The sequence below is a fragment of the Mobula hypostoma genome, chromosome 6 (assembly GCF_963921235.1).
Source record: "Mobula hypostoma chromosome 6, sMobHyp1.1, whole genome shotgun sequence".
Classification (NCBI taxonomy): Eukaryota; Metazoa; Chordata; class Chondrichthyes; order Myliobatiformes; family Myliobatidae; genus Mobula; species Mobula hypostoma.
In genome coordinates this window covers 81,086,355-81,111,817 of record NC_086102.1, presented here as the reverse complement: position 1 = coordinate 81,111,817, position 25,463 = coordinate 81,086,355, and the positions used below count along the sequence as shown (strand labels likewise).

General features: G+C 40.3%; 1 protein-coding gene across 4 annotated transcripts in view; it reads left to right on the top strand.

Moving 5' to 3' along the window:
* Positions 1–15,525: 15,525 nt before the first annotated feature.
* The window catches only part of LOC134348140 (ribosomal protein S6 kinase alpha-3), a 136,599-nt gene continuing 126,661 nt past the window's right edge, over positions 15,526–25,463 (top strand). For 2 of the 4 annotated variants that reach the window (XM_063051082.1, XM_063051081.1), the window contains exons 1-2: positions 15,526–15,913; positions 19,492–19,590. In XM_063051082.1, the coding sequence (XP_062907152.1) occupies positions 15,854–15,913; positions 19,492–19,590 (159 nt within the window). In that variant the 5' untranslated portion in view covers positions 15,526–15,853. Of the gene's footprint in view, positions 15,914–19,491; positions 19,633–25,463 lie in introns of all 4 variants that reach the window. The other 2 variants (XM_063051080.1, XM_063051084.1) reach the window with 2 other exon arrangements.

Below are 25,463 nucleotides of genomic sequence, written 5' to 3'. Positions count from 1 at the left end.
GTTTCTACGAATTTGTTTAACCTCAGGAGGCCAGCTTGTTTATAAGAAACGATTGCTCTATCCCAAGTAGCTAAAAATAATGTTTCTTTCTTAGAAACTGATGAAGGGACTCTGCCCGAAATGTTGGCTATATTCTTTTCCATAGGTGCTGTCTGGCCTGCTGAGTTCCTCCAACATTTTGTGTGTGTTGCTTTCTTTCTTAGAGTTTGGAAGCATGTTGATTTTAATGAAACATTGAAGACCTTTAGGATCATAAAAATGCAGATGTCAAAATGCTCTCATTGGGTATTAATCACAAGCAAGGGGACACAACCACAAAAATAGAAGGTGGTCATTTAAAACTGTGGTGTGTAGGAAGGTCACACAGAGGGTGGTGAATGTCTGAAATTCCCTGCTGTGTTTACTTGTGAGGGTCAGATCATTAGGAGTTTATAAAGATGAGGAGATACATTTTTGAAAGATCGAGGGATTGAGGGCCATGCTGAACCGGTAGATACAAGGAGATAAGAACTGGAGATACTAGGAGATAAGAACTGGAGATACAAGGAGATCAGCCATGATCATATTGAATGGCAGGGAAATGCTGGGAAGCCGAGGGGCCCACTCCTGCTGCTATTTGCTAATGTTTCTAATATTGTGGGAGTATGATTTACTGAAAAAAATTGTGATTTTCATCTTGCTGAAAGGTTGGAAATATTTTTCATCTTCATTCACAGGGCGTGGGTGTCATGGTAAACTCTTTTTGACTTTTCAGTGGGTGGCATAACTAGGCCACTTCAAAGAAAAGTAAAGAGACCACAACATTGATGGGATAACAAATTTAACATAAGAACGCAGATTGGGTACGAATGGCAGCTTCCTTTCCCTGAAAGATTCTAGTGATTCAGTTGAATTAATGTCTGCTGACAAATCATTATGTAGAATCTAGGCATTTTATTTACACAAAACTGGCATGTTGAAAGTGATTACATGATTAGAGATGTAAAGCGGTAGTAAAATCATCCAAAGATATATTTTCCCCTTCCTATCTATCTACCAAGCAAATTTCTCTCTAGAGGAAATGTACATTCTCAAGAAGGATGTGGTGAAGTTTGAAGGGAACAGTTTGTGAAAGGGGAAGTTAAACCTCCCCAAAAGTCTGAAAATAAATTCTGTGTGCATTGTTATTGCAACGAAATGCACAGAAAAGTTACAGTTAAAATTGCAGCATCAAAATAGAGCCACTAAAAATTTAATGGTGTAGAGTTATGGCAGGGCTGAAGGTATCATGTAGAGCCAGTGTCTCCTGTTAACATATATATCTCATTGCAGAAGTTCTGGCTGGGGATTTTTAGTACTTGAAAGAGAAAAGAAATCCTCATTATGTAGTGAAATACCCTTTCTTAAATTGAGAGATTACAGTAATATTAATGTAACCACTGACAATGAGATGCTCCTTTCCTTTCTCTCTCTACCCTTGTGTGCTAAAAGCAGATCCTTTCATATACTCAAGGTCATACTGGGGGTCAATCCGCTGATACAGTGCCTTTGTCTCTATGCCTTACCTTCCAACATATGTCTTCCCCTTGTTGTAACGGACTGTTCCTCACCTCCTGACTTGCACAAACAGGACTTCAGGTCTCTTCCCTTCTCTTGACTGGTATCTGCATTAGCTGTTTGATAACAATTTTTAAATATTATGTCATAATTCTGCATTACATTCTTGGTAGTCAGAAACAACTTCAAAAGTCTACTCAGGATTATACCTTTCACTTCCATAATGTTACATGTATGGAAACAATTTAACAGAAATTACATATTCACAATCAGGTTGCATGCCCGGTGGGAAAAATAAAATTTTAGAAATATCCCAGCTTTCTGTTCAAACCAAGGAATTGTTACCTTTGACACAAATGCCATGTAAAAATAAGTCAATCCTTCAGCAGTCTTTCTGAGGGTTTTCAATTCTTTCAATATATTTAACTAATAGCATTTTGAAAGGTTTCTGAGGACAGAACTCAGACATAAAAAGTGCATGTTATATATGAAACTGTCGAAGTGTGAGGAGTACAAAGCCACCAAGGGTCATGTGCATATTTACAACTCTCTGTCCTCACATTTTTATACATTTGCAAGGCCTTGGTTCTCTCAGAGCCTGCAACAAATCCACATTTTTGGTCAATCTATGGATTTTTGGCCACAAACTCTCTTAACCTTATGTTGTGCATCCCTGCTAATGTAAATCGTCTGACTCTCTTCCTGCAGATATAGTGGCAGACTGTAGAAGAAAAGGTCAGGAAGCATATTATTCAAGGAATGTGTTAGTGACACATCAAACCTGAGAGAATGAGTCAGGGTCTGAAGTCCAGTGCTTCATGAAAGGGATTTCCCAGGAGCTACAAATGTCAATGCACCAAGCACCATGCTAATATCAATAAAAAAGGTTGTGTGTAATGCAGGTACATTAATCTGACAATCATCCACTGCTATTTAGTATCCTAAATAAGTTAAACTATTCACAGCGATCATGAAGAAATTTGCACACTGCTCTTCCCATCTTCCCACTTTGCAGAAGATCCTGAGAAAATACTATCATACAGATGTTCTGCAAACATGAGGTTTGAGAACTCTGGTTCAGCACAGTATCAATTCACATACTCGGAATCAGCTTTATTATCACTGTCTTATTTGATGTGAAATAGTTTGTTTCTCAGCAGCAGTTTAAAGAGTAGTAGTTCAATCCATAGAAATGTCATTAGCCTCATTAAAATGCTCAACCAGGAACGTATTGGACAATGCTATACTAAGCCCAGCCCATTCAGTCTCATCATAATGTCAGTCCAAACTCCAATCATCCTGGCGCATGATCTTCTCCTTTGCACCCACTCCTCACCCTCCCATCCTCAGCCCAACATCAAAAGCAATGGCTTCCCATAGTAAGACTGTGGCCTGGTGCAAAGTGTCAAGTGGAAATTCAATGAGAAATAGGATACAGACTTCCGCTGGGGGTTAAGTGCAGCTATAAATCAAGACTCACTCTTTACATAAATCAATGAACCATTTCCAACTATATCATAAGCTGAATTAATTATTATCTGGAGATATATCATCAGAAACAATTATTCTTAATGGGAATATTTAAAAGATCTTAGAAGTATTTACTATCTTTAATATTGTTATGTGTATTTTCCTTATAGGGGAGTAATAGATCTGACTGCATAATATGAATTCATGTTTATGCATAAAATGGTGAGGTATTATAGGATTGATGAGTGATCAACAGTCTGAAACATTATAACCATTTGTATATCACTGATGGGGTGATCAGTTCTAAATCAGCCCCAAAATCCTCCCTTGTAGGAGAGTAACCCACATGCATCTGATATACTAGGCAACAATTTTTTTTCAAAAGTGTTGCTTCCTCTGAATTTTTTTTGTTTGTTAGAGACCACTTGAAGCTGGACACCAACAAAATTTCAGTCTACTTGTATCATGTAGGAATTTGGAGAATCAACTTTTATTGAACATAATGCATTTAATTGTATAATGGTGCTGATGCTTTGCAATAGTTCAACCAAGCTAAAAATGTTTTGTTGATGATTTTTGTTTGTACTCAGTGCCTGAGGCTTCTTGCTTAAGTGTCCAACAATAATCAGCCTGCATTGATGGATTCCAGTTGCCCTGATACCATTTCTCCATGATTACAATGTCCTGGTGAAACCTTTCACCATGCTCGTCACTGACAGCACCAAGATTTGCAGGGAAGAAGTCTAAATGGGAATGCAGAAAGTGAACCTTTAGTAACATGTTGCACTTCATAGTTTTGTATGTTTGAAGCATCTTGTCAACCAGCTGCACATGGTTTGGTGCTCTGTAGTTGTCAAGAAAAATTTCAGCAACGTCCTTGAATGCCTTCCATGCAATTTTCTCCGGTCCCACTGAAAGTTCTTCAAATTGCCAGTCATTGATGCCTGTTTGATTTGTGGACCAACAAAAATGCCTTTCTTAATCTTGGCATCAGTTATTCTGATTTGAATTATGAAATTGAAATAACAAATATAGGCGATTTTGAAAAAATGGTGTGTGATAGGGAAATTTCATGGTGACTTTCATGTTCAGCAGCCCAAAATCCATAAGATACACCCAAATGTATTCAGGAAGCAAAATCTTTGTTGTTTAGTGTTACTAATGCAGAATTTATAACTAGAGCTCTAAAACCAAGACTTAACGGGAATGAAGTCTGTGCTTTGTACTGAATCGATTCAGAGGCAAGAAATGACCAACAAGCCAAAGTATATCCTCTCAGACAAAATCATCATTTATCAGAACTGTTGAAAGTTCATTAAACTGAAACTAACTCTATTTCTTTCTCCACAGATGCTGCTTGACCTGCTAAGTATTTCCAGCATTTTGTTTTTATTTCGGATGTCAAGCACCTATGTGTTTTTGTTTTTCTATAATATCATCTTGTCTGACAAAGGTAGCAGAGATTATTTTTGCACAGAGAAATACCTGGATAGACACATCAGATGCACATCAGCATTATTAAAAATGTGATCATAACAGCACATTGTCTGACTCAGAAAATGTCGGAGTGAAGTTGTTTGCAGTTTGCCCTTTAAATGCTGCTGAATCTTCAGTTACTTTTAGAATATCTCCTTGAGAATGAAAGTTATCTATCAGTTTCCCTTTGTTAGAGGTTATGTCATACCGGGTAGCTAAAACACAAAACCTAGATTTGCTCTAGTACAGAATACTGAGAGACTGCTGCCTGTTCGAAAGAGTTGGTAAAGACCTTGAATGAGAAGCCTAACATTTGAAATTGATCACTTATTTTGTTGATACCAGGATTCTGCTTTGAGGAAATCAGTTACACCTTTTCTGCACAATACTTTGACATTCTTCAAAAGCTGTAAAACGCTGAAGGGCTTTGTACATGATAATACACGAATACACAACCTTTTTTCATATGTTTGAATAATTCAGCGAATTACCAAATGGAAGATGATTATTTCTGGTGCGTTTGCTGAAATATAATAGCTGGAAACCATAAAATAAGCTTGGTCAGAACTATCTTAAATGTGCTGAGTATGCTGAACATTCAATTTATCCAACTCACAAACTTTGTTGTTGTTCCTGCATTTTGCGCTAATAGTTACGTTCATTATTCTACCTGATCCTGAAACATCCCAGACTGAAATTTTAAAATAAATTGTATAAATTAGGGTAGTCAAATAAGGTTTTTATTTGAGCAACACACATAAAATGCTGGAGGAACTCAGCAGGCCAGACAGCATCTAAGAAAAAGAGTAAAAAGTTAATGTTTTGGGCCGAGTCCCTTTATCAGGACTGGAGAAAAAAGATGAGGTCAGAGTAAGAAGGTAGGGGGAGGGGAAGAAGAAGTACAAAGTGGTAGGTGATAGGTGAAACTGGGAGAGGGGGAGGGGTGAAGTAAAGAGCTGAGAAGTTGATTGGTGAAAGACATAAAGTGCTGGAGAAGGGGGAATCTGATAGGAGAGGGTAGAAGACTATGGAAGAAAGAGAAGTGGGAAGAGCACCAGAGGGAGGTGATGGCAGGTTCTCCCTGTTAGCACATGGGTTTCCTCCAGGTGCTCTAGCTTTCTCCCACATCACGAAGATATGCAGGTTCGTAAGTTAAATGGCCACTGTAAGTTGCCAGTAGTAAACAGGTGAGTAGTTAAATCTATCGGGAAAACAAAATAGGATTAACATGGGATTAATGTGAATGTTTGGTTGATGGTTGGTGTAGACTTGGTGGGGCAAAATGTGACTCTATGATGATAAGATGGACTCTTGATCTCACAATCTACCTTGTTATAATGTTGCACCTTGTTTATCTCCACTGCACTTTCTCTGTAGCTTTTACACTTTTTCTGCATTGTTATTGTGTTACTTTGCTCTACTGTGTCATGATTTGATTAGTATGAACAGTACGCAAGGCAAGCTTTTCACCGTATCTTGGTGACAACAATAAACCAGAATCAATAGCAATGCTCTCACCCATCTCTTTTTTCATTCTCTGTTCTTGTTCTCCTCACTTGCCCATCACCTCCCTCTGGTGCCCCTCCTCCTTCCCTTTCTTCCATGATCCACTGTAATCTCCGATTAGTTTCCTTCTTCTTCAACCCTTTACCTCTACCACCTATCCTATCCCAGCTTCTTTATTCATACCCCTCCCCTACCCACCCACTTTCCCCCTCACCTAGATTCACCTTTCACCTGCTGCTAGCCAGTATGCTTACCTCTTCTTCCCCCCTGCTAACTTTATTCTGGCTTCTGCTCCCTTCCTGTCCAATCCTGATGAAGGATCGTTGGTTTCTCAGAAACAACTTGCCATGAGATTGAGGACTTCTGAATCTCTGTTGACCGTGTGTTAAGTAGTGTCAAATCCTTTTCGGTCAGTACAACTCTTTGAGTAAGTTACACACGGACCCAGTCAAGTAATACCATGATTTTAACATTCTTATACTTGTTTCGAAATTTTTCTATGATCCCACACTTCCGTATTTCTATCATTCCCTCCAGCAACATAATATGGAGAAATATGCATTCCTCCATTTCTGTCTGTTTAATCATGCCCAATTTTAATAATTCTACCACATGTCTCTACTGTATGTTTTTAATTTCCAAGTCCTTAAGCTTTAGGAATGCCTCTGAAAAATCTCCTATTCTCTCTACCATGATTTCTACTTTTTTTTACCCACCCCTTAAAACGTACCTCTTTGGAGAAGCTTCTGTTAGTCTGTTTTGATGTCTCTTTAGGTGGCTTGTGACAGTTTTTGTTTTATAACCCTCAAGGAGCTGGTGGGGATTTTTGCTGCATATAAATGGAAGTTGTTATTGTTAAGAGTCCATTGTGGCTGTAAAAACTAGAATCACAATTGGCTAGTTCAGGTGAGTGTTACAGATCTCCTCTCACTTCTTATCTTTGAAATAAATCAAGACATTAAATTGTAGAATTATGCATATATTTTCTATCACAATCCCTCGCTTTCTCACAGAAGTCAACAACCAAATTATTGCCTGGCCTCTTAATTTACCAAGTTTAGTTCCAAGTAGTAAAGGCAGAACAATGGTGCAGCCAGTGGAGCTGCTGCCTCACAGTTCTAATGGGCCAAGTTCGATCCTGACCTTGGCTTCTCCCTGGCATATATTCCAGATGCTCCGGTTTCCTCGTAACTCCCAAGATGTGTAGTGATATTATTGCGGTATTATATAAAGATGGAACATTGACTGTATTAAAGGCATTGGAATTTAATGCATTATTGATTTGCTAATTAAATGACTGAAGCCTGCGGTGATCCACTGATCTTAAACCAAATCAGCATTTGTCAAAGTGATGTAAAAATCCACATAGTATAAAAAGATTCCTTGAAGTAAAGATACATTTGACCTGTTCAAAATTATTCCCCCTTAAAGGAATATGGAGCATCTTTCTCATGGTAATATTATATCCTCTTCTCCAAAAAAAACTTCGCACTAACTTGGAGCTAACCTATAGGATGAATGGGAATCTGTTCAACCTGCTTTACCTACAATCCAGGTTGAAGGTCACCTCTGTTGTGACTGTGTTCGAAAACACTAGAGAGACACTGAACCTGCTGATATAGAAGTTCTTATTTATCACAACAAGCAGTCATTCTCCTTAAGCCTCTCACAGTAGAGTCTCACAAACTCAAATGTACATCACATTAAGATCAAAGGTAACAGCAGGTGATTCAATATAATTTCAGTAATTATAATAGCATTGTTTACTTCAATATTTTGGGTTGGCAATATTTCCCTTGAATTACATATCTACAGAGGGAGACTGTTCTAAATGTTCAAACACCCTTATTGGGAGAAATTAAATTAAATTAGATTATGAGAACACTCAGTCCTCTTTTATTGTCATTTAGAAATGCATACATGCATTAAGAAATGATACAATGTTTCTCCGGAGTGAAACACAGGGAAATTATTTAACACAGACAATCTAAAACTACTGAAGAGTGAGGGCTAGTCACCCAAGATTAGTGTTTGTGTGAGCTGACTTTCTGAGTACACAAATATCTCATCTATTAGGATATACTAGTGACCATGTTTGATATGCAATCTGACAACATCAGCCTTGTCTGCCAGCTTGAACTCAAGTCACAATGGTACAAACAACTTAGCTCATGTTGCCTGGATTGCTGCAGGCCAATTAACACAACCCCATTGTCTTAACACTTTGGCTGACATATATGTAAATGTCTCATGGTCGCCATTTTGCAAATCACTGTTCTTAGTCTGTGGGCCAGTCTGTGCTTTTAACTTCGATGCACTGCTTACAATTTACAATAAGAAGAGAAGACTAATTAGTATTTGAATTAATATCTACTATATTCACATAACTCCAGAATAGTCCCTAACGATCCCAATATCAGTCATTGTGCTACAATTCAGAGACAACACATATGGTACATGTGATTTTGGAGGACAAGCTTCAAATCCTCATCAGCTTATTCACTTAAATATACAAGAGGATGGACATTACACTAAACGTTGGCAAACATAAGTCTGCTATTAACCTGGCTGCTGAACAATAACTGACAATAAAAGCATGGTGGGACAGCAGTTCAACCAACCTGGTTCAACCCTGAACTCGGTTGATGTCTGCAGGCTCTTTGGCTTTTGTCTGGAAGCTCCAATTTCCTTCAACATCCCAAAGACTTGATAATGAGCTACTGTTTCTTATCCCTTTGGGTAGGTTAACGACCAAACAAAAATATAATAGGGAAGCTGATGGGAGTATGTGGAAGTAAATAAGTTGCAGGAAAACAGGGAATATAAAGAAAGAGGGAAAATGGGAGACTCTCTGAGTGCTTTTTCATCATCACTGTAGTATATTTCTGTGAACCGAGCCTGAGAAATTTGTTAACAAAAATAATATTGTGACTATTTCTGTTTAAGGAAACTTAGGAACTTTACAGACATGATTTTACTTTGAGGTAGCTCTTTAGATAGATTAAAGATTGATTAGCATTATTTATCACATGTACATTGAAACATACAATGAAATGTATTGTTTGCACTGAGGATGCGCTGGGGCAGCCCATTAATGTTGCCATGCTTCTGGCACCAACATAGCATACCCACAACTTACTCACCCTGATTTGTAGGGTTGTCGGAGGAAACCAGAGCATTTGGAGGAAACCCACGTGGTCGCAGGAAGGACGTACAGACTCCTTACAGGCGCTAGTAGGAATTGAAACCTGGTCTTACAGCTATAGCAGTAAAACATTACACTAACTACACTACAATGCTCTCCCATTTAATTTTAAATTGCTTTACTCAGTTACTACTTCTGATTATTGCCCACTGGTAGGAGATCTCTCTCTTTCAGTATTTACAAAAGGAAAACCAATGGTTTGTAGAAAAATGCTAACACACTGAAAGAGAACAGGATTTAGTCTACAGTACTGCTGGCATTATCCCACAACCTAGCATCCAATTACTGTGCTGTCTGATGTGAATAACATTACATTATTTTTCCAGACCTGCACAGATTCATGCAGTCAACTCACAACCATAACTACCTGCTCTTTGATGGCAAGAAGTCTGCTCCCAAGTGGCAACTCTCCACTCCTAGATGGCATTCAGTAATTTAAAATGTACAAAACACTGATTAGACTGTACTTGGAGTAATGAGTGCAGTTCTGGTCATCACGCTAAAGGAAGAATGTGTTTAAGTAGAGAGAGTGCAGAAGAGATTCACAGGACAGTGCCTAGATGGGAGCACTAGTGTTATCAGTTTGGATGGACTGGGACTATTTTCCCTGGAGTAAAGGAAGTTGAAGGATGACCTAATGGTGGTGAGCAGTCACAGGCTTTTTCCAAGGGTAGAGAGTCTAAAACTAGATTTCAGGTGAGAAGGGGAAGATTTAAAGGGGATCTGAACAGCAAGTCTTTCCACACAGTGGGCGGAGGATATATGTAACCTACTGCCAGTGGAGGTGGGACAATTACCATCTTTTAAAAGAAACATTCTGTTGGAATAAAGTGCATGGATAGGAAAAATTTAGGGGGCATATAGGCCAAAGGCAGGTAAGTTGGATTAATTTAGATAGGGATTTTGATCAACATGGTCAAGTTGGGCCAAAGGGTCCATTTCTGTGCTATATAATCATGAATTGCTTTCTATGAATGCACTGTTTGGCAAGGCTTGCAACTTGCTGAGAAAGATACATTTCAACTGGTTTCACCCCACGACTCATTATAACGTTCCACTTTCACATCTACTTAGACTAAACTCTTTCAGTAGCTTTTACACTTTATTCTGCATTGGTATAGATTTACCTAGTTCAAGGCACTAATGATCTGATCTGTATAAACAAGCTTTACACTGTATCTTGGTACATGTGACAATAATAAATTAGGGAGACCAGAACTGCATAAACTACTCCATATATGCCCCAACCAAATTGTTAAATAGTTAAAACATGACTTCCCAACTTTTATGTTTGTTGCCTTGACCAATGAAGGCAAGTATTCCATGCCTCTTCCACTTGATGTACTTCTGTGCATCTCCCTATGCAAGAACAATGGACTTGCACCTCAAGGACCTTCTGTACACCTATAGTCCCAAAGGACCTGCCATTAACTGTATACTTTCCCCTTTCATTAACCTCCCAAATTGATCTCCTCATTCTCATCTGGATTAAATATGGTCACATAGTGGTTAGCAACAAGGCTTTACAGTAACAGCAACCAGGGTTCAATTCCCACCGCTGCCTGTAAGGAGTTAGTACATTCTCCCCGTGACCGTCTGGGTTTCCTCAGGGTGCTCCGGTTTCCTCCCACAGTCCAAAGAATTACCGGTTGGAGGGTGAGTTAGTCATTGTAAATTGTCCCTTGGTCTAAATTGGGGGTGGCCAGGTGGCATTGGTCAAAGGTCCTAGCTCTCTTATAAATTCCATCTGCCGTTTCTCTGCCCAAACTTCCAATCTATACCTCACTGTGTCCTCTGACAACCTTCTATGTTATTCACAACTTCAGTATTTTTTGTGTCACTTCCAAGCTTATAAATCAGATTATCTACAATTTCCTTTTTATCTATATGTACAAACAACAGAAGTCCCAGCTCTCCTCCTTGCGGAACACCAGCAGCCTTGCAGGCATTCAGTCTTAGAAATACCCCTCTATCAATACCCGTTTTTAACCAAGCCAATCTAATAAATGATGGTAGATCTACGATAACTTAGCTTTTTGGACCAGCCTACGATAACGGACATGGCAAATGCTTTACTAAAGTCCTTGGAGATAACATGCACTGCCTTACCCTCACCAATCATCTTGGTCACTTCCTCAAAAAAACTCAGCCAAATTTGTGTGCAGGACCTCAAGGCATGATAGCCCTAGTATCCAAACTTTTTGAAATATCTTCAATATTTTCCTGGATTGTCTCTTTTGCTGTTCTTAAGCAAAGGAACAACACTCACTAATTTCCAGTCTCCTGGCTGTCCATGCCACCATGGATCACTTGGACAATAGTACTATCTACATCAGGCTGCTGTTTATTGAACGTTCAACATAATCTTCAAACTCCAAACCCTGGGCTTCTGTACCTCCCTCTGCAACTGGGTCCTTGACTTCCTCACCAAGAGACATCGGTCTATGCAGATCTGAAATAACATCTCCTCCTCTGTACCTACCAACAATGGCGCATTTCAAGGATGGGTGCTTAGCCCACTGCTCTGCTCTCTCTACACCCATGACCATGTGGCTAAGCACAACTTAAACGCCATCTATAAATTTGCTGACGGCACAACTATTGTTGGCAGAATTTCAGATGGTGACGAGGAGTCATACAGCAGCAAGATTGTTCTGTATTTAATATTTCAGAAATATTTGAGTAATATTGTAAATATATTGTTTGATTAGGCATTCTTTGTTGTTTACATAATACATTGCAGGTTATATGTAAAAGTACGTAAATGGTGTGTGTAATCACGCCACTTCATACAAGCATGCCTTGTTAAAAGTAAAACTAAGAACGTACACAAGTTATCCTGGCTCTGCGTTTTCCTTTCAATTAGTCTTTTTTATGTTTGGGAGTTACAAAACAGAACAGTGACAATGAGGAACGGATGTGCATGGAATCCCTTTTCCATTTTTACCATCGCAGGGATGAACTTCCCTTGACGGAAGTTGCCTTATGCCTTATCAGATAATTATTTAAATGGTAAAAGATTGCAGTATGCTGCTGTGCGGAAGGATTTGGGAGTGCTTGTGCATGAATCACGAAAGGTTGGCTTGCAGGTGTAGCAGGCTATCAAGAAGGCAAATGGAACATTGGCCTTCATTGCTGGAGGAATTGAATTTAAGAGCAGGGAGGTTACGCTGCAACTGTACAAGGTACTGGTGAGGCCGCACCTGGAGTACTGCATGCAGTTCTGGTCTCCTTACTTGAGGAAGCATATACTGGTTTTGGAGGTTCACCAGGTTGATTCCAGAGATGAGGGAGTTAGACTATGAAGAGAGATTGAGTCACCAGGGACTGTACTTGCAGGAGTCCCAAAGAATGAGAGGAGATCTTATAGAAACATACAAAATTATGAAAGGGATAGATAAGATCGAGGCGGGAAAGTTGTTTCCACTGGTAGGTGAGACTAGAACTAGGGGAATAGCCTCAAGATTCAGAGGAGTAAATTTAGGACAGAGATGAGGAGGAACTGTTTTTCCAAAAGAGTGGTGAATCTGTGGAACTCTCTGCCCACTGAAGCAGTGGAGGCTACTTCAGTAAATATATTTAAGACAAGATTGGATAGATTTTTGCTTAGAAGCGGAATTAAAGGTTATGGGGAAAAGGCAGGAAGGTGGAGATGAGTCTATGGTCAGATCAGCCATGATCTTATTGAATGGTGGAGCAGGTTCGACAGGCCAGATGACTGACTCCTGCTCCTACTTCTTATGTTCCAATGTGGGGATTGAGAGTTGTACCTTTGAAGCTGTTGAAGCTGAGAATTAAAGTGTTGGAATAGTTACTTGCTGGTCATCTAGTCGTGGTCAAATGAAAATGTTGGCTGGAAGCCTTTCCTGACGGCCTGGGATAGTTCAGCAAATCAAGAACTTTGCCATGCAGTGTTCGGTATGTCAACATATCCAGAAGGTGCCAAGAGTAGTGTCTCTCCATCCCTGGGAATGGCCTGCATTGCCCTGGCAGAGGATTCATGTGGATTTTGCTAGATCATTTATGGACACAAATTTCTTGGTAGTAGTGGATGCAGCTACAAAGTGGCCAGAAGTGTTCCCAATTGCCTCCACTACAGCCTAACACACTGTTTACGTGTTGAGAAACCTCTCCTCAAGGACTGGTGTTCCATAACACTTAGTCATTGACAATGGATCGCAGTTTCAGTCATTGCTGAAAATGAATGGAATAAGACATATTACATCTGCGCCATACCACCCAGCTACAAATGGCTTGGTGGAAAGGTTTGCCCAGAGTCTAAAGAACGCACTGTGAGCAACGTCAGCAAAACACTGAATCAGACGCCTGCTAATTTCCTCCTTGCATATTGCAATTCAGCACACTCCTCAACCAACAACTCACCAGCTATGCTATTCCTGGGTTGTCCCTTCAGGATCTCCTAAAACACAAGCTGAGAAGAGGTATGCAGGACAAATTGATCTGAGACAAATTGAGGGCTCCTCAAACAAGGAGGCTCAAAGTTTCACTCCTGAACAAGCAGTCCTGACAAGGGACTACAGAGGTGATCAAAAATGGGTACTTGGGAAGATTAAAGACAGGACTGGACCACTTTCCTTCACAGTGGAGATTGTATATGTTGTCATCTGGAGACGATACCTTGACCAGTTGAGGAGATCAGAGTCAATTGTTAGAGAAAAAAGGTGTCCAGAGCTGCCAGAACCACTTCCTGCAGTCCCAGAGTCAACTCCTACAACCACCATAGAGGAGGTGCCAGAACCTGAAATTGTTTCACAGCCACAAGTCTCACCTGTCAAACAGAGTGACCGCCCTTGTCAGGAAAGATGTTATCCCAAAAGACTACAAAATCCTCCATGGTGATTAAATCTTTAGGCCTGAATGGGAGATTTTTTAAAAATTGCTACGCTGTGTGTACGTGTATAGTAGTTGTATTGTATAGTATACTCCGTGTGTGCATATATAGATGACTCAATGAATATATAGATGAGTGGCACACATAATCACACCACCATGTTGTACGTGCGCACCTCGCTAAAAGTAAAATTAAGAAAGTACACAGGTTTTCCCAGAATTTCTTTCAATTAGATCTTATGTTTTAGAATTACAAAATATAACAGAGGTAGAGCAGCTGGCTGAGTGGTGTTGCAACGAAAACCTTGCACTCAACATCGGTAAGACCAAGGAATTGATTGTGGAATTCAGGAAGGAGAAGTCAAGGGAACACACACCCATCCTCATCGAGGGATCAGCAACGGAAAGGGTGAGCAGTTTCAAATTCCCGGGTGTCAACATCCCTGAATGTTTATCCTGGGCCCAAAATATTGATGCAATCACACAGAATGCACAGCAGTGGCTACATTTCATTAGGAGTTTGAGGAGATTTGGTATGTCACCAAAGACACTTGCAAATTTCTACAGATGTAACGTGGAGAGCATTTAACTGGTTGCATCACTCTCTGGTATGCAGGGGCTATCGCACGGGGTTGGAAAAAGCTGCAGAAAGTTGTAAAACCAGCTCCATCATGGGCACGAGCCTCCCATCATCAAGGACACCTTCAAAAGGCAATGCCTCAAAAAGGCGGCGTCCATCATTAAGGACCCCCATCAGACAGAACAAACCCACTTCTCATTGCTGCCATCAAGGAGGAGACACAGGAGCCTGAAGACACACACTCAACCTTTTAGGAACAGTTTCTCCCCCTCCTCCATCACATTTCTTAATGGACAATAAATCCAGGAACATTGTCTTACCATTTTTCCTCTCTTCCCGCATTACTTATTTAATTTAATTTTATATATATACTTAAAGTAATTTATAGTTTTAAAATTATCATACATTGCAATGTACTGCTGCCGCAAAACAGCAAATTTCATGACATGTGCCAATGGTGTAATGGGATCCAGGATCAGCCGTGATGGAATAGTGGAGCAGACTTGATGAGCTGAATGGCCTAATTCTGCTCCTATGTCTTATGGTCTTTTGTTAAGCCTGAAAACGAGAAAATCTGCTGATGGTGGAAATCCAAAGCAACACCCAGCGCGTGATTGTGATTCTTGAACGAAAGAGGGCTGAAGATAATACAAAGATCTCCACCAAGTTCCCAACATTTTCCTTCCTTGCTTCCCTCTGTATTCTGCAACAGATCTAGTTGATTCTAGATCGTTTCAGGTGGCTGCTTTCCCCTTGAACGATGTGGCAAAACAAGAGACTGTATGTTTGGAGCAGGATCCAGGTGTACCGGATGTCAAGTGCAGATGCACATTCCCTCCGCTTGGCGTTCGATTCACCTGGCGGCCACGATGATTGGCAGACGCGTGTAGCCACGCCCCTCAGGGGGAATGCCGTTGGGGTGACGCGCAACGGCCTCGCTTTAGCGCACAGGTAGTGCTGCGAGCGATCGCCATATTGAGAGCGGAAGCGGCAGGCGAGCGCGGAGAGAAAGGGAGGGGAGGGTGACGGCTGCTGATCCGGCACCCGGGAACGGAAACGCACGGGAGGGACCCGAGGCCTAACTACGTCGCACAGGCGTGGAAGAGCGCGGCCGGTGGCACCTTTCCACCCGACTGGAACCGCAGCGCTCAAGCCCCCCCGCCCGCTCCGTCCCGTGCGCCAGGCGGCCGCCCCCGCCCCTGCCCCTGCCCCTGCCCCTTCCCGGGAAGATGCCGCTCGCCCAGCTGGTGAACCCCTGGCAGAAATTGGCCGTGGAGAAGGAGAGCGAGGTAAGCCGTTACCCCCCTGGCAGGCCGACGCGAACTTTTGTTTCCTGTCCGCGCCCCGCTGTTCCTCGTCCCGTCTCTCCACGGTCCGAGTAACCTCCTGTCCCATCAATATCGACACTCAGCCTCTTCTACCCCCACTCTCGGAGTCATTTCCCCCGCCTCCCGAGACACGTTCCGTTAGTCCCTCGTCTTCCCACCACCTTTCTCCTCCTCAGCTTCCGAGCTCAATCTTCCCTCGCACCCCGAACTATTTTCCTTTTCATCTCTCTCTTCCCCCCCCCCCATTCGCAGAGTGCCCAATCCCCACGCCCTCCAATCTCCGGCTACCCCTCCCCTCCATTCGCCGGTTCCCACAGGGGACGTTTTACACTGCTTTCCCCATTTGTCTCATACGTTCCTCTCGGTCTCCTCACTTCCCCTCCCCAATACATTTTCATTTTGTTTCCCTTCACCGCATTTGTCCCCACATACTGTCACTAAACACACCTCCTTTTCGCTTCCACACGCGTGCGTCCTCCCTCTCTCTCACACACACTCGCGCTACACTTTCTTCCTCTCCCTTTCTCTCCCCCCCCCCCCCATTTTATTGCATGTTCAGGTTTTGAATTTGTATCCTAGTGTGTGGGTGGGGTGGACGAGGAGGGTCTGGCTTTCTGGTCTGCTTTAACTTTATCGTTATCACTGTTAATAGGGTGTCTTGTGTCTTCAGTTAAATAGGCTGGGAGATCCGTCTCAGTCATGATTACAAACAAAGCCAAGTACATGATGTAGCCTTCAGTCAGTAAAGAACATAGTTTTCAAGGCAACACGCACTGGAGGAACTCAGCAGGTCAGGCAGCGTTGGTGGAAATGAACAAACAGTCGACATTTCAAGCTAGACCCTTCTTCAGGACTGGAAAGGAAGGGGGAAGACGTCAGAATAAAAAGGTGGAGGGAGGGGTTGGGGAAGGAGGATAGCTAGAAGGTGATATGTGAAGCCAGGTAGGTAGGGAAAGGTAAAGGGCTGGAGACGAAGGAATCCAGCATCTATAGCATTTCTGGTGTTTAAATTTTCAAGGATCTACATTTTGACTTTACATTCACAGTCTATTTTTCAGGTTTTTGTGTTCTTTAGTTTTAATTCAATGTCTGAAAAGTTTGATACTGTGTAATTTCTATAAGGTTGCTTTTGTCTTACAAAAATAGAATTGGAATCCATTTGAAGTTAATTTATTGATTTGTTTTCATTTGCATGACATCTTATGCAAAACTGTGTCTTAGCACTTTGCTGTTGCCTTCAAACTTTGAAATTTCTGAACCTGATTAAAACCTGGGACACTTTAGGCTTTTATTGAATTATTCAACATTTAGCAACTGTACCTTTATAAAGTTCTTATACTATTGGATCTTGGTATCTCATATCTTCAAGCTAAACAACAACATAGTTGACTGATATTGTTCCAAGTTTTATTTTGAAATGACTTGTTTGAATTGATGTCAGCCTCGTGGCATGGCCTGTTTGAGGCTGGAGATATTCCATGTGGCTGCTTAAGTCACAATCTTCTATTTGCAATATGTTGGAACTGTTTTTTGGCTGGGGATGGTATAGGTGTTGAGGTCTGCAGCCAAGTCTATTTCTGATTTCTTATCTCTAGAAGATGTTGCTGTTTATATACCAATGTAAAGAGTAGAGATTTGTCAATGAAACAATTGACAACATGAGAAAAATTTTTTTTGCAGTTGTGCAAGTGAATTTCTAGATAATTAGTAACTTTGAACTGCAGGTATGCTTTATATTGTTCAACTTTTTTTGTGTGCCATACTCTGCCAGAGCCTCAGTGACCACTTTTCAAGTGGTTGTCTTGGAGGAAAGATCCTGTGAGTGGTTCCCCACGTCCTTCTCACAGCGCAATCTTTTTTTTTTAACGAGGCCGAGTTGAGAGCTCGACATTCAACCTGGCACAGCTGGAAAGCATGCCCAGGAGCAGCCCGACTGGGTTCGAACTCGTGAACCTTTGCTCCAGAGTCCGGCGCTGATGTCACTGCGCCACCAACCAACTTTACAGTGTCCTAAACTTTTTGTATATCGTTTGGGGGAGAAAAAACTTGCACAAGTTTAGCAGGGTGTTGCCTAAGATGGAGCATTTCAGTGATGATGAGAGACTGAATAGGCCAAGTTTGTTTGAAGGAGAAAAGGCTGAGGGGAGGTCCTGACAAAAGTAGCTAGATTACATGGGACATAGATATGTAGATAAGAAATATTTCCCCTTGCCGAGGTGTCAGCGTATATGTTTGAGAGGTCTGAGTGGGAGGGTAGAATTTTCACCGAAAGGTTGGTTGAAATCTGGAATGCATAGTTTGGGAAGACGGCGGTACAGGAACATTTAAGAAGTGCTTAGATGTGCAGTTGAATTACATTCTCATGAAAGGTTATAGCTAGAATGCTGGAAAATGGGAAGAGTATAGATAAATTTTTGATGGCTGATGCACACGATTGGCTGAAGGGTGGTTTCTATTCTCGACAGAATTAGCATGAATGGAAGTGCTATATTTAGTAATTTAGCTTTTCAAAATTACAACACTTGTATGATTTTGGCATAATTGCTTCCTTTAATATATTGCGTTGGTACTGATTTCTATTCATTTGTCATAAAAATGTAGTAATCAAGATAGCGTAAATATAGTGGATTCTGGTTGATTGGGACACATCGGGACCTGTACACTTTGGCCCACTTAAGCGGTTGTCCCAATTAGCTGAAGTTTCATAGAAGTAGTTACAAGGCATTTAAAAAAAAATGATAAATCATCGTTTACCTGAGTAACAATTTGTATATTCAAATGAAATACAGACAAATTAGAACACTACCAAAACTACAACAGTACCACAACACTATTAATAATTATTGACGGAGGAATTAATCTGTCATGTTCTTATGATTGACTGTAAATGAGTAAAATCAGTGCAGATAGACTGCCTTTGTACCATTCTTTAGATGATTGCATCCTCCAAATGTTCATTTTCATTGTAATATTTAAGATGATTGTCGATACCTTCAAATTCTTAGTAATTCCAAACTTGTTGAAGTAGTGAAATCATTTCATTTTCACTCATTTCTAGCATCTCCAAGCCTGAGTGCTTGAAACTGCAGTGGGCAAAACAGTTCCAAATTGTCTTGCTGCTTATTTCTTGCCAACTATCATTGACAAAAATCGCCACTTTTTGAAAAGACACACAACTGATGCTATTTAGAAACTGATCTCTCTAAGCACAGTGTGTCTAAATCCACACAAGTGAACATGACTGCTGGTTAAGAGTTGTTTGGCAATATTCTCCCGCCTATTTTCGCGATTTAGCTTTTTTACTTTTAGAGTTGTCCCAAATAAACTGCTTCCCTGATTAACCGATTTTCCAATTAACTGGAATCCACTGTATGAAACAGAATTGCTACATACTATGCATTCAGACATTATTAATATTTTTATAACAGTGATAACATGCGAAGTGCAAATCTCCTAGTACATATACTCTGCCTAAAGTTGTTCATTGGCTTTTGCATAAGATGAAGTTTCTCCTCTTTATGTATCTTTTTGCCTCACAGTCAACATCGTTTCCCCTAAGTAAACTTCTGCACAGCCAGAAACCAACTGAGAGCCCAAACAGGGGCACAACACTACGTGACTCCACCACTCGATGTCAGGCTAGTATTGCTATACAACTTAACAGTTCTTCACAGTATGAGGTATACTTAACACTTTGGAACATTTCTATATAACATAGAATTGGTTTTAAAAGATGCATAGTAATATGCAATGGAAGTGTAAATGGCAGTTTCCAAAAATAGCTTGCATTTTCTAATGGAATGATTTTAATTTGGGTAATGGATGTGCAGATATTTATTGCGGGTAGAATAATAAATTCATTGCCCCGTTGCATTTGTAATTTGTCTGTTTTCATATGAAACAATTCCACTATTCATAAATGTTTTTGTAGGATTTGAGGATTTCCTTTGTTGTAGGCTTCTGAGAACATCTGTAAGGTCATGCCTTGAGAATAGTTTGAAGGTCTTGTTCATCATTGCATTTTGAGTTTTGTTGGTTTGAATACTTCAAAGAACTAATTTACTAGTTTAACAACATTAATTATTCAACTGAAATTCACTAAGTATTGTCTTAATTAATACTTTGTTCTTGATTAAAAATCATTTTGCTATTTCTTGTTTGAATGAGCCAACAGTTTAATTAATGGTTTTTCGTTTGCTAAAGGAATATGATTATTAATCCTTCAGCTGTCCTGAAGCCTTGATCTCTTCACAATGGTGTTCACAGGCAGAATAAGTCAGTATAATTTATTGTGTAATTAGTTAAGTAAAACTACTTTAGGCTGTCAGAGTTTTCAGCTGTGATGTGCACCACTGATTTCCCAGAAAGCTTCTGCTGGCTGAGCTTGACAGGCTGGGCTTTTAGAAATTTGTGACCAGTCTTGTTACTAAAAATGGCAAATTGAGTTTATTCCTCTATGTTTGCTAGAGCTGTTGGGGAAGAATATAGTTGGGAGCTTAACATCCAAGGATACACGTTGTTTTGAAAGGACAGGCAGGTAGGCAGATGGTTGGGGTGCCTCTATTGGGAAAAAGTTAAATCCTTAGAGGTGACATAGGATTGAAAGATGTAAAATCCTTGTGGGTAGAGTTAAGAGACTGTAAGGGTAAAGAGATCCTGTTAGTAGTTAAATGCGGGCCTCTGAACAGTAGCCAAGATGTGGCCTACAAATTGTAATGGGAAATAGAAAATGCATGTCAAAAGGTCAATATTATAATGGTCATGGGGGATTTCAATAGCAGGTAGACTAGGGAAAATCAGGTTGTGCTGGATCATGAAAGGGAATTTGTAGAATGCCTATGATGTGGCTTTTTAGAGCATTTAGAGCCCAATAGGGAAAACAGCATTCTGTATTGGTTGTTGTGTAATGAATTGGATTTGATTGTGGAGCTGTAAGATAAAGATCACTCACCCTGCAATTTGAGAGCGAAGTTGGATGTATCAGTATTACAGAGGCATTTGAAAGGAGCTGGCCAAAGTTGGTTGGAAGGGGACATCAGCAGGGATGACAGCACAGCAACAATGGCTAAAGTTTGAGAAATTCAGAAGGTGCAGGATAGATGTATCTCAAAGAAATAGTTTTCCAAAGGCAGGTTGACAACAGTGGCTGACAAGGGAAGATGAAAACAGCATAAAAGCAAAAGAGCATATAAGTGCAAAAATTAGTGGGTAGATAACTGATTGGGAAGCTTTTAAAAACTAGCATGGATAGAGGATTGGCTGATTGGCAGGAGGCAAAGAGTGGGAAGAAAGGGCGGATTTTGTAGTTTGCTGGTAGTATTCTGCAGGGGTCAGTCAGTATAGGAACCACTTATTTTTACGTTATATGTCAATGAGTTGAATGATAGAATTAATGGTATTATGCCCAAGTTTGCGGATGACACGGGCAGGAGGTGAGAAAGCAGGGAGGCTGTGGAAGGACTTAAACGGATTAGGAGAATGGGCAAAAAAAATAGCAGGTGGAAATTTATGGTCATGCACTTCGGTGAAGGAACAGAAGCGTAGACTATTCTCTAGATGGGCAGACAATTCAAAAATCGGAGGTGCAAAGGGACTTTGTGCAGGACTCCCTAAAGTAATCCTTTAGGGAGTCCTGCACAAAGTCGGCGGTGAGAAAGACAAATGCAATGTTGGCATTTATTTTGATAGAACTAGAATATAAGCACAAGGATGTAATGCTGGGGCTTTATAAGGCACTGGTGAAGCCTCACTTGGAGTATTGTGAACAGTTTTGGTCCCCTTATCCAAGAAAGGTTGTGCTGACATTGGAGAGGGTTCACAAGAGGCTCAAGAGAATGATTCCAGGAATGGAAGGGTTATCTCTTGATTGTTTCATGACTCTGGGCCTGCACTTACTGGAATTTAGAAGAATGGGAGGGGCATCTCCTTGAAATCCGTTGAAAGACCTAGGTAGAGTGGGTATGTGGGGGATACTTCCTATAGTGGGAGTACCTAGGACCAGAGGCACAACCTCAGTAGATGGATGTCCATTTAGCATGGAGCTGAGGAAATTCTTTAGCCAGAGGGTGGTAAATCTGTAGAATTTGTTGGCATAGGTGGCTGTGGAGTCCAGATTATTGTTTCTTTAACATGGAGATTGATAGGTTCTTCATTAGTCAGGCCACAAAAGTTTATGGGGTGAAGGCAGGAGAATGGGTTTCAGAGCAAAAAATGGATCAGCCATGATGAAATGACAGAGCATACTGAATGAGCCAAATGGCCTAATTCTACTCCTTTCTGTTATGGTCTTCTCCAGAGTCATTGACAAAGAAAGCCTTGGAAATATCTTTTCTCTTCATAACCGCAGTTATCAAAAGTGGAAGAACCCATGTAATCTTTTTCTTTAAGTATATTCATCAATATTCCCTTGACCCCTCACTATCACAAAACTGTTTTTTGTTGTCCGGTTTTTAGATTGAGCCAGAGACTTCTACTCAAAGATTTATTGCCATTCTGCAGTCCAGTACACTAAAAAATCTTAGAGTCTGGGTTGCTGAAGGGGGAGTCACCTGTTGATTTGCATAGGTTGGTGGATGAAGTTCCTGTCTGTGTGGTTTATACAATTTTGGTAGCTGTGGTTCTGGCCACTTTTCAAAGATAAGAAAGGGCATTTTATTCCAGTACTAGCAATTCACAAGGTTGAATGTTCCAACATGAAAACTGTAGCATGTTTGTAGGACCTTTGATTCAAGTTCAAATTTAGTTATTCAATGATACATGAATATAGTCAAATGAAAAAGTGTTCCTCTGGGGCCATTACCAAAAGCACATTGCACATAGCACAAATAGCACATATGGTCAATTTCAGTAAAACATAATTCATGAAGAGAAAAATTATAATAATATAGCCCAAACCCCTGTGTGGCATGACTAGATTGATGACAAGTTATCTTGGTCCAGCTTGTTCTTTCACCGAGGAGATACCAGAAGGGCAGTCCCCAACCCAGTATTGATGGGCTGCAACAAGTGATCCCACAGCCTAAGCCTAGCCTACTCTACAACTGAGGCAATGCAGCTCCCCTGCTGTGGTCTTGCCAGTGAACCAGACTTGCAGTCTTCTGTATTACAAATGGTCAAAAGGGTCTTGCGATCACAGTAAAAAAATGTCCAGTGTAATCACTTGCACTGAGCACTGTTCAACAGTACGCAAGTCCAGGCATAAACATAACAATAAGTCCAGCTCCATCACTATCAAGCAACTCAATTACTAGAGAGTTTTGCTGCAGTAATGACCGTCTCTGTCAATTTATTAATTGAGCATGATTATTGTGTTCGTGAACAACTCCTTTGTATTGTATCAGGATAGTAAAGAGTAAATTGGACAGACCTTGGTCCATTTTCAACCAGTAATTATATTTTCATTGTATTGGTCTTGTCTTCCCCATTCTTCAGGCCTTTCTAGTCATGACACTTAATACTTTTCATAAGGCTTGTTTACTGGCTACTTGTCCTTAAGTTTGATTGCCTATTCTCTGGTTTTGAGGTGACAGTATGATTGTGCTAGTACCTCCTTGATTTGCCCATATCTGACCCGAGTATGGAACAACATCATGCGATTCAATGAGACAGCAGAAATGCAACATACCAATAAAGACTGTGATGTTTCTCACTAGCAGCACTGAGGTGATGTGCAAGGAGTTCAATTAATCGAGTTAAGAATGGATGCTTAGAACAATATAGCCATTGTGTATAATTAAAGACTTGAAGTATAAAATGAGACATGATTTTATTGAGTTTTAGAGAAATTTTAAAAGCTTAGTAGCCTACCACTATTTCTCACATCAGTTGTCTTAAAATATACTTACAGATTCAAAGATTAGCTTTATTTGCCTTACATACGTCAAAACAATTTGTTTACTTTATCCTGATCAACAGATCAGCTGTTTTCTGCTGTTAGGTTTTGTAGTCAACTGGTATCTGTTTTGGGCGGTAGCATAATGGTTAGCGTAATACTGTTGCACTGCAAGTGACTTAGGTTCCATTCCCACTGCTGGCTGGAAGGTGCTTGTATATTTTTTTCCCCAACCACATGGGTTTCCTCTGGTGCTTTGTTTCCTCCCACATTCCCAAGACATATGGGTTAATTGGTCAATTGGGTGTAATTGGCAGTACGAGATTATGGGCTGGAAGGACCTGTAACACTGCCATATCTCTAAATAAACAATAAAAATGTTTGCAGTTGAGTGTTAGCTGTTTGTTTATTATAACCAATGACCTTGCTTAAATATAGTAGGGTTGTCAGAGCTAAGTGTTTTTACACAGTGGTGAGTGCATGGAACGTGCTGCCCGCAGGTGGTGGTAGAGGCAGATACATTAGCAATATTTAAGAAGCTTGGAGAGGCACACAAATGATAGAAAAATGGAGGGTTATGTAGGTGGGAAGGGTTAGATTAATCTAAATTAGGTTAAAAGGTCAGCACAACATTGTGGGCTGAAGGGCCTGTAATGTTCAAAAATAGTATAAAAGATGCAGCTCTCAAGAACAGCATTTTTTTTTAAAAAACTGATCTGTTGAGATTGTATTGGTTCAAAGATTAAAATGAGTAATGACTTGCATCTCAATTGATAATTGAGCATCTAATATCCAATCACAATGTGAAGTAAGTCATGGAAGACCCCTTTTCTTTCAATGAAGTGTTTTTCATGATGTGCTTAAATTCCTGATACAATTGCTTACTAATTATTTATTTGTCACTAGCGTATTTGTCATTCAGGAATAATCTGATTTTATATTGAGCACTTGACCAGATTGGTATTACATAGATTACTTGTTGAGGTGTCAGGTGTGCTTTAGTTTATCAGCATCTTTTGTTTGGCCAGTGTCAGCCAAATTAAAATATTCACATTATGCTCATCTATAATGAGCATAAATAGTTATCTGTATAAAGTTAATGGGGAAACCTCTAAATGTGCTTGTGGTCTTGGGCGAAGTAGGAACATTTACTTTGGAAAGAATTTGGCAATTCAGGAGATGAATTACCACAGAATAGCATGTCTTTATATTTGCTGTTGTAGCTGTAATATTTATGTGGCTGGTTGTTCATGATACTGGTGGATTGTGAGAGATTTGATTACAAAGATTTTGAGCATCAAAGGATCTTTGGGGATGGTGATGTTACTTAGTAGTTATGAGCCCATTTAGGACCTAGACTGCGTGGTTGCTTAGAATTTTATTAGAGTAGAAAATTGATCAGCAGCAAACATTCCTACTTTAAGCATATCAAGCTAAGTGGTGGATTGAATCAGGTATCTGCCCTGAGGAACTCCTGTCAATGTTGATTGACCTCCAACAATCACTACCATCCTCAAACTCCTGATCCCTCTTGACTTCAATTTCATTAAGTGTTGTTTTCCAAGTTGTTTATTTTCTTTCAATATCAAAGGTGGCAGCTCTTCTCTTCTGGAATTCAGCTCTGTCTCAGCCTCTTGTTAATTATTCATCATCATTCACTACTAGAGTGACAGAAATTCA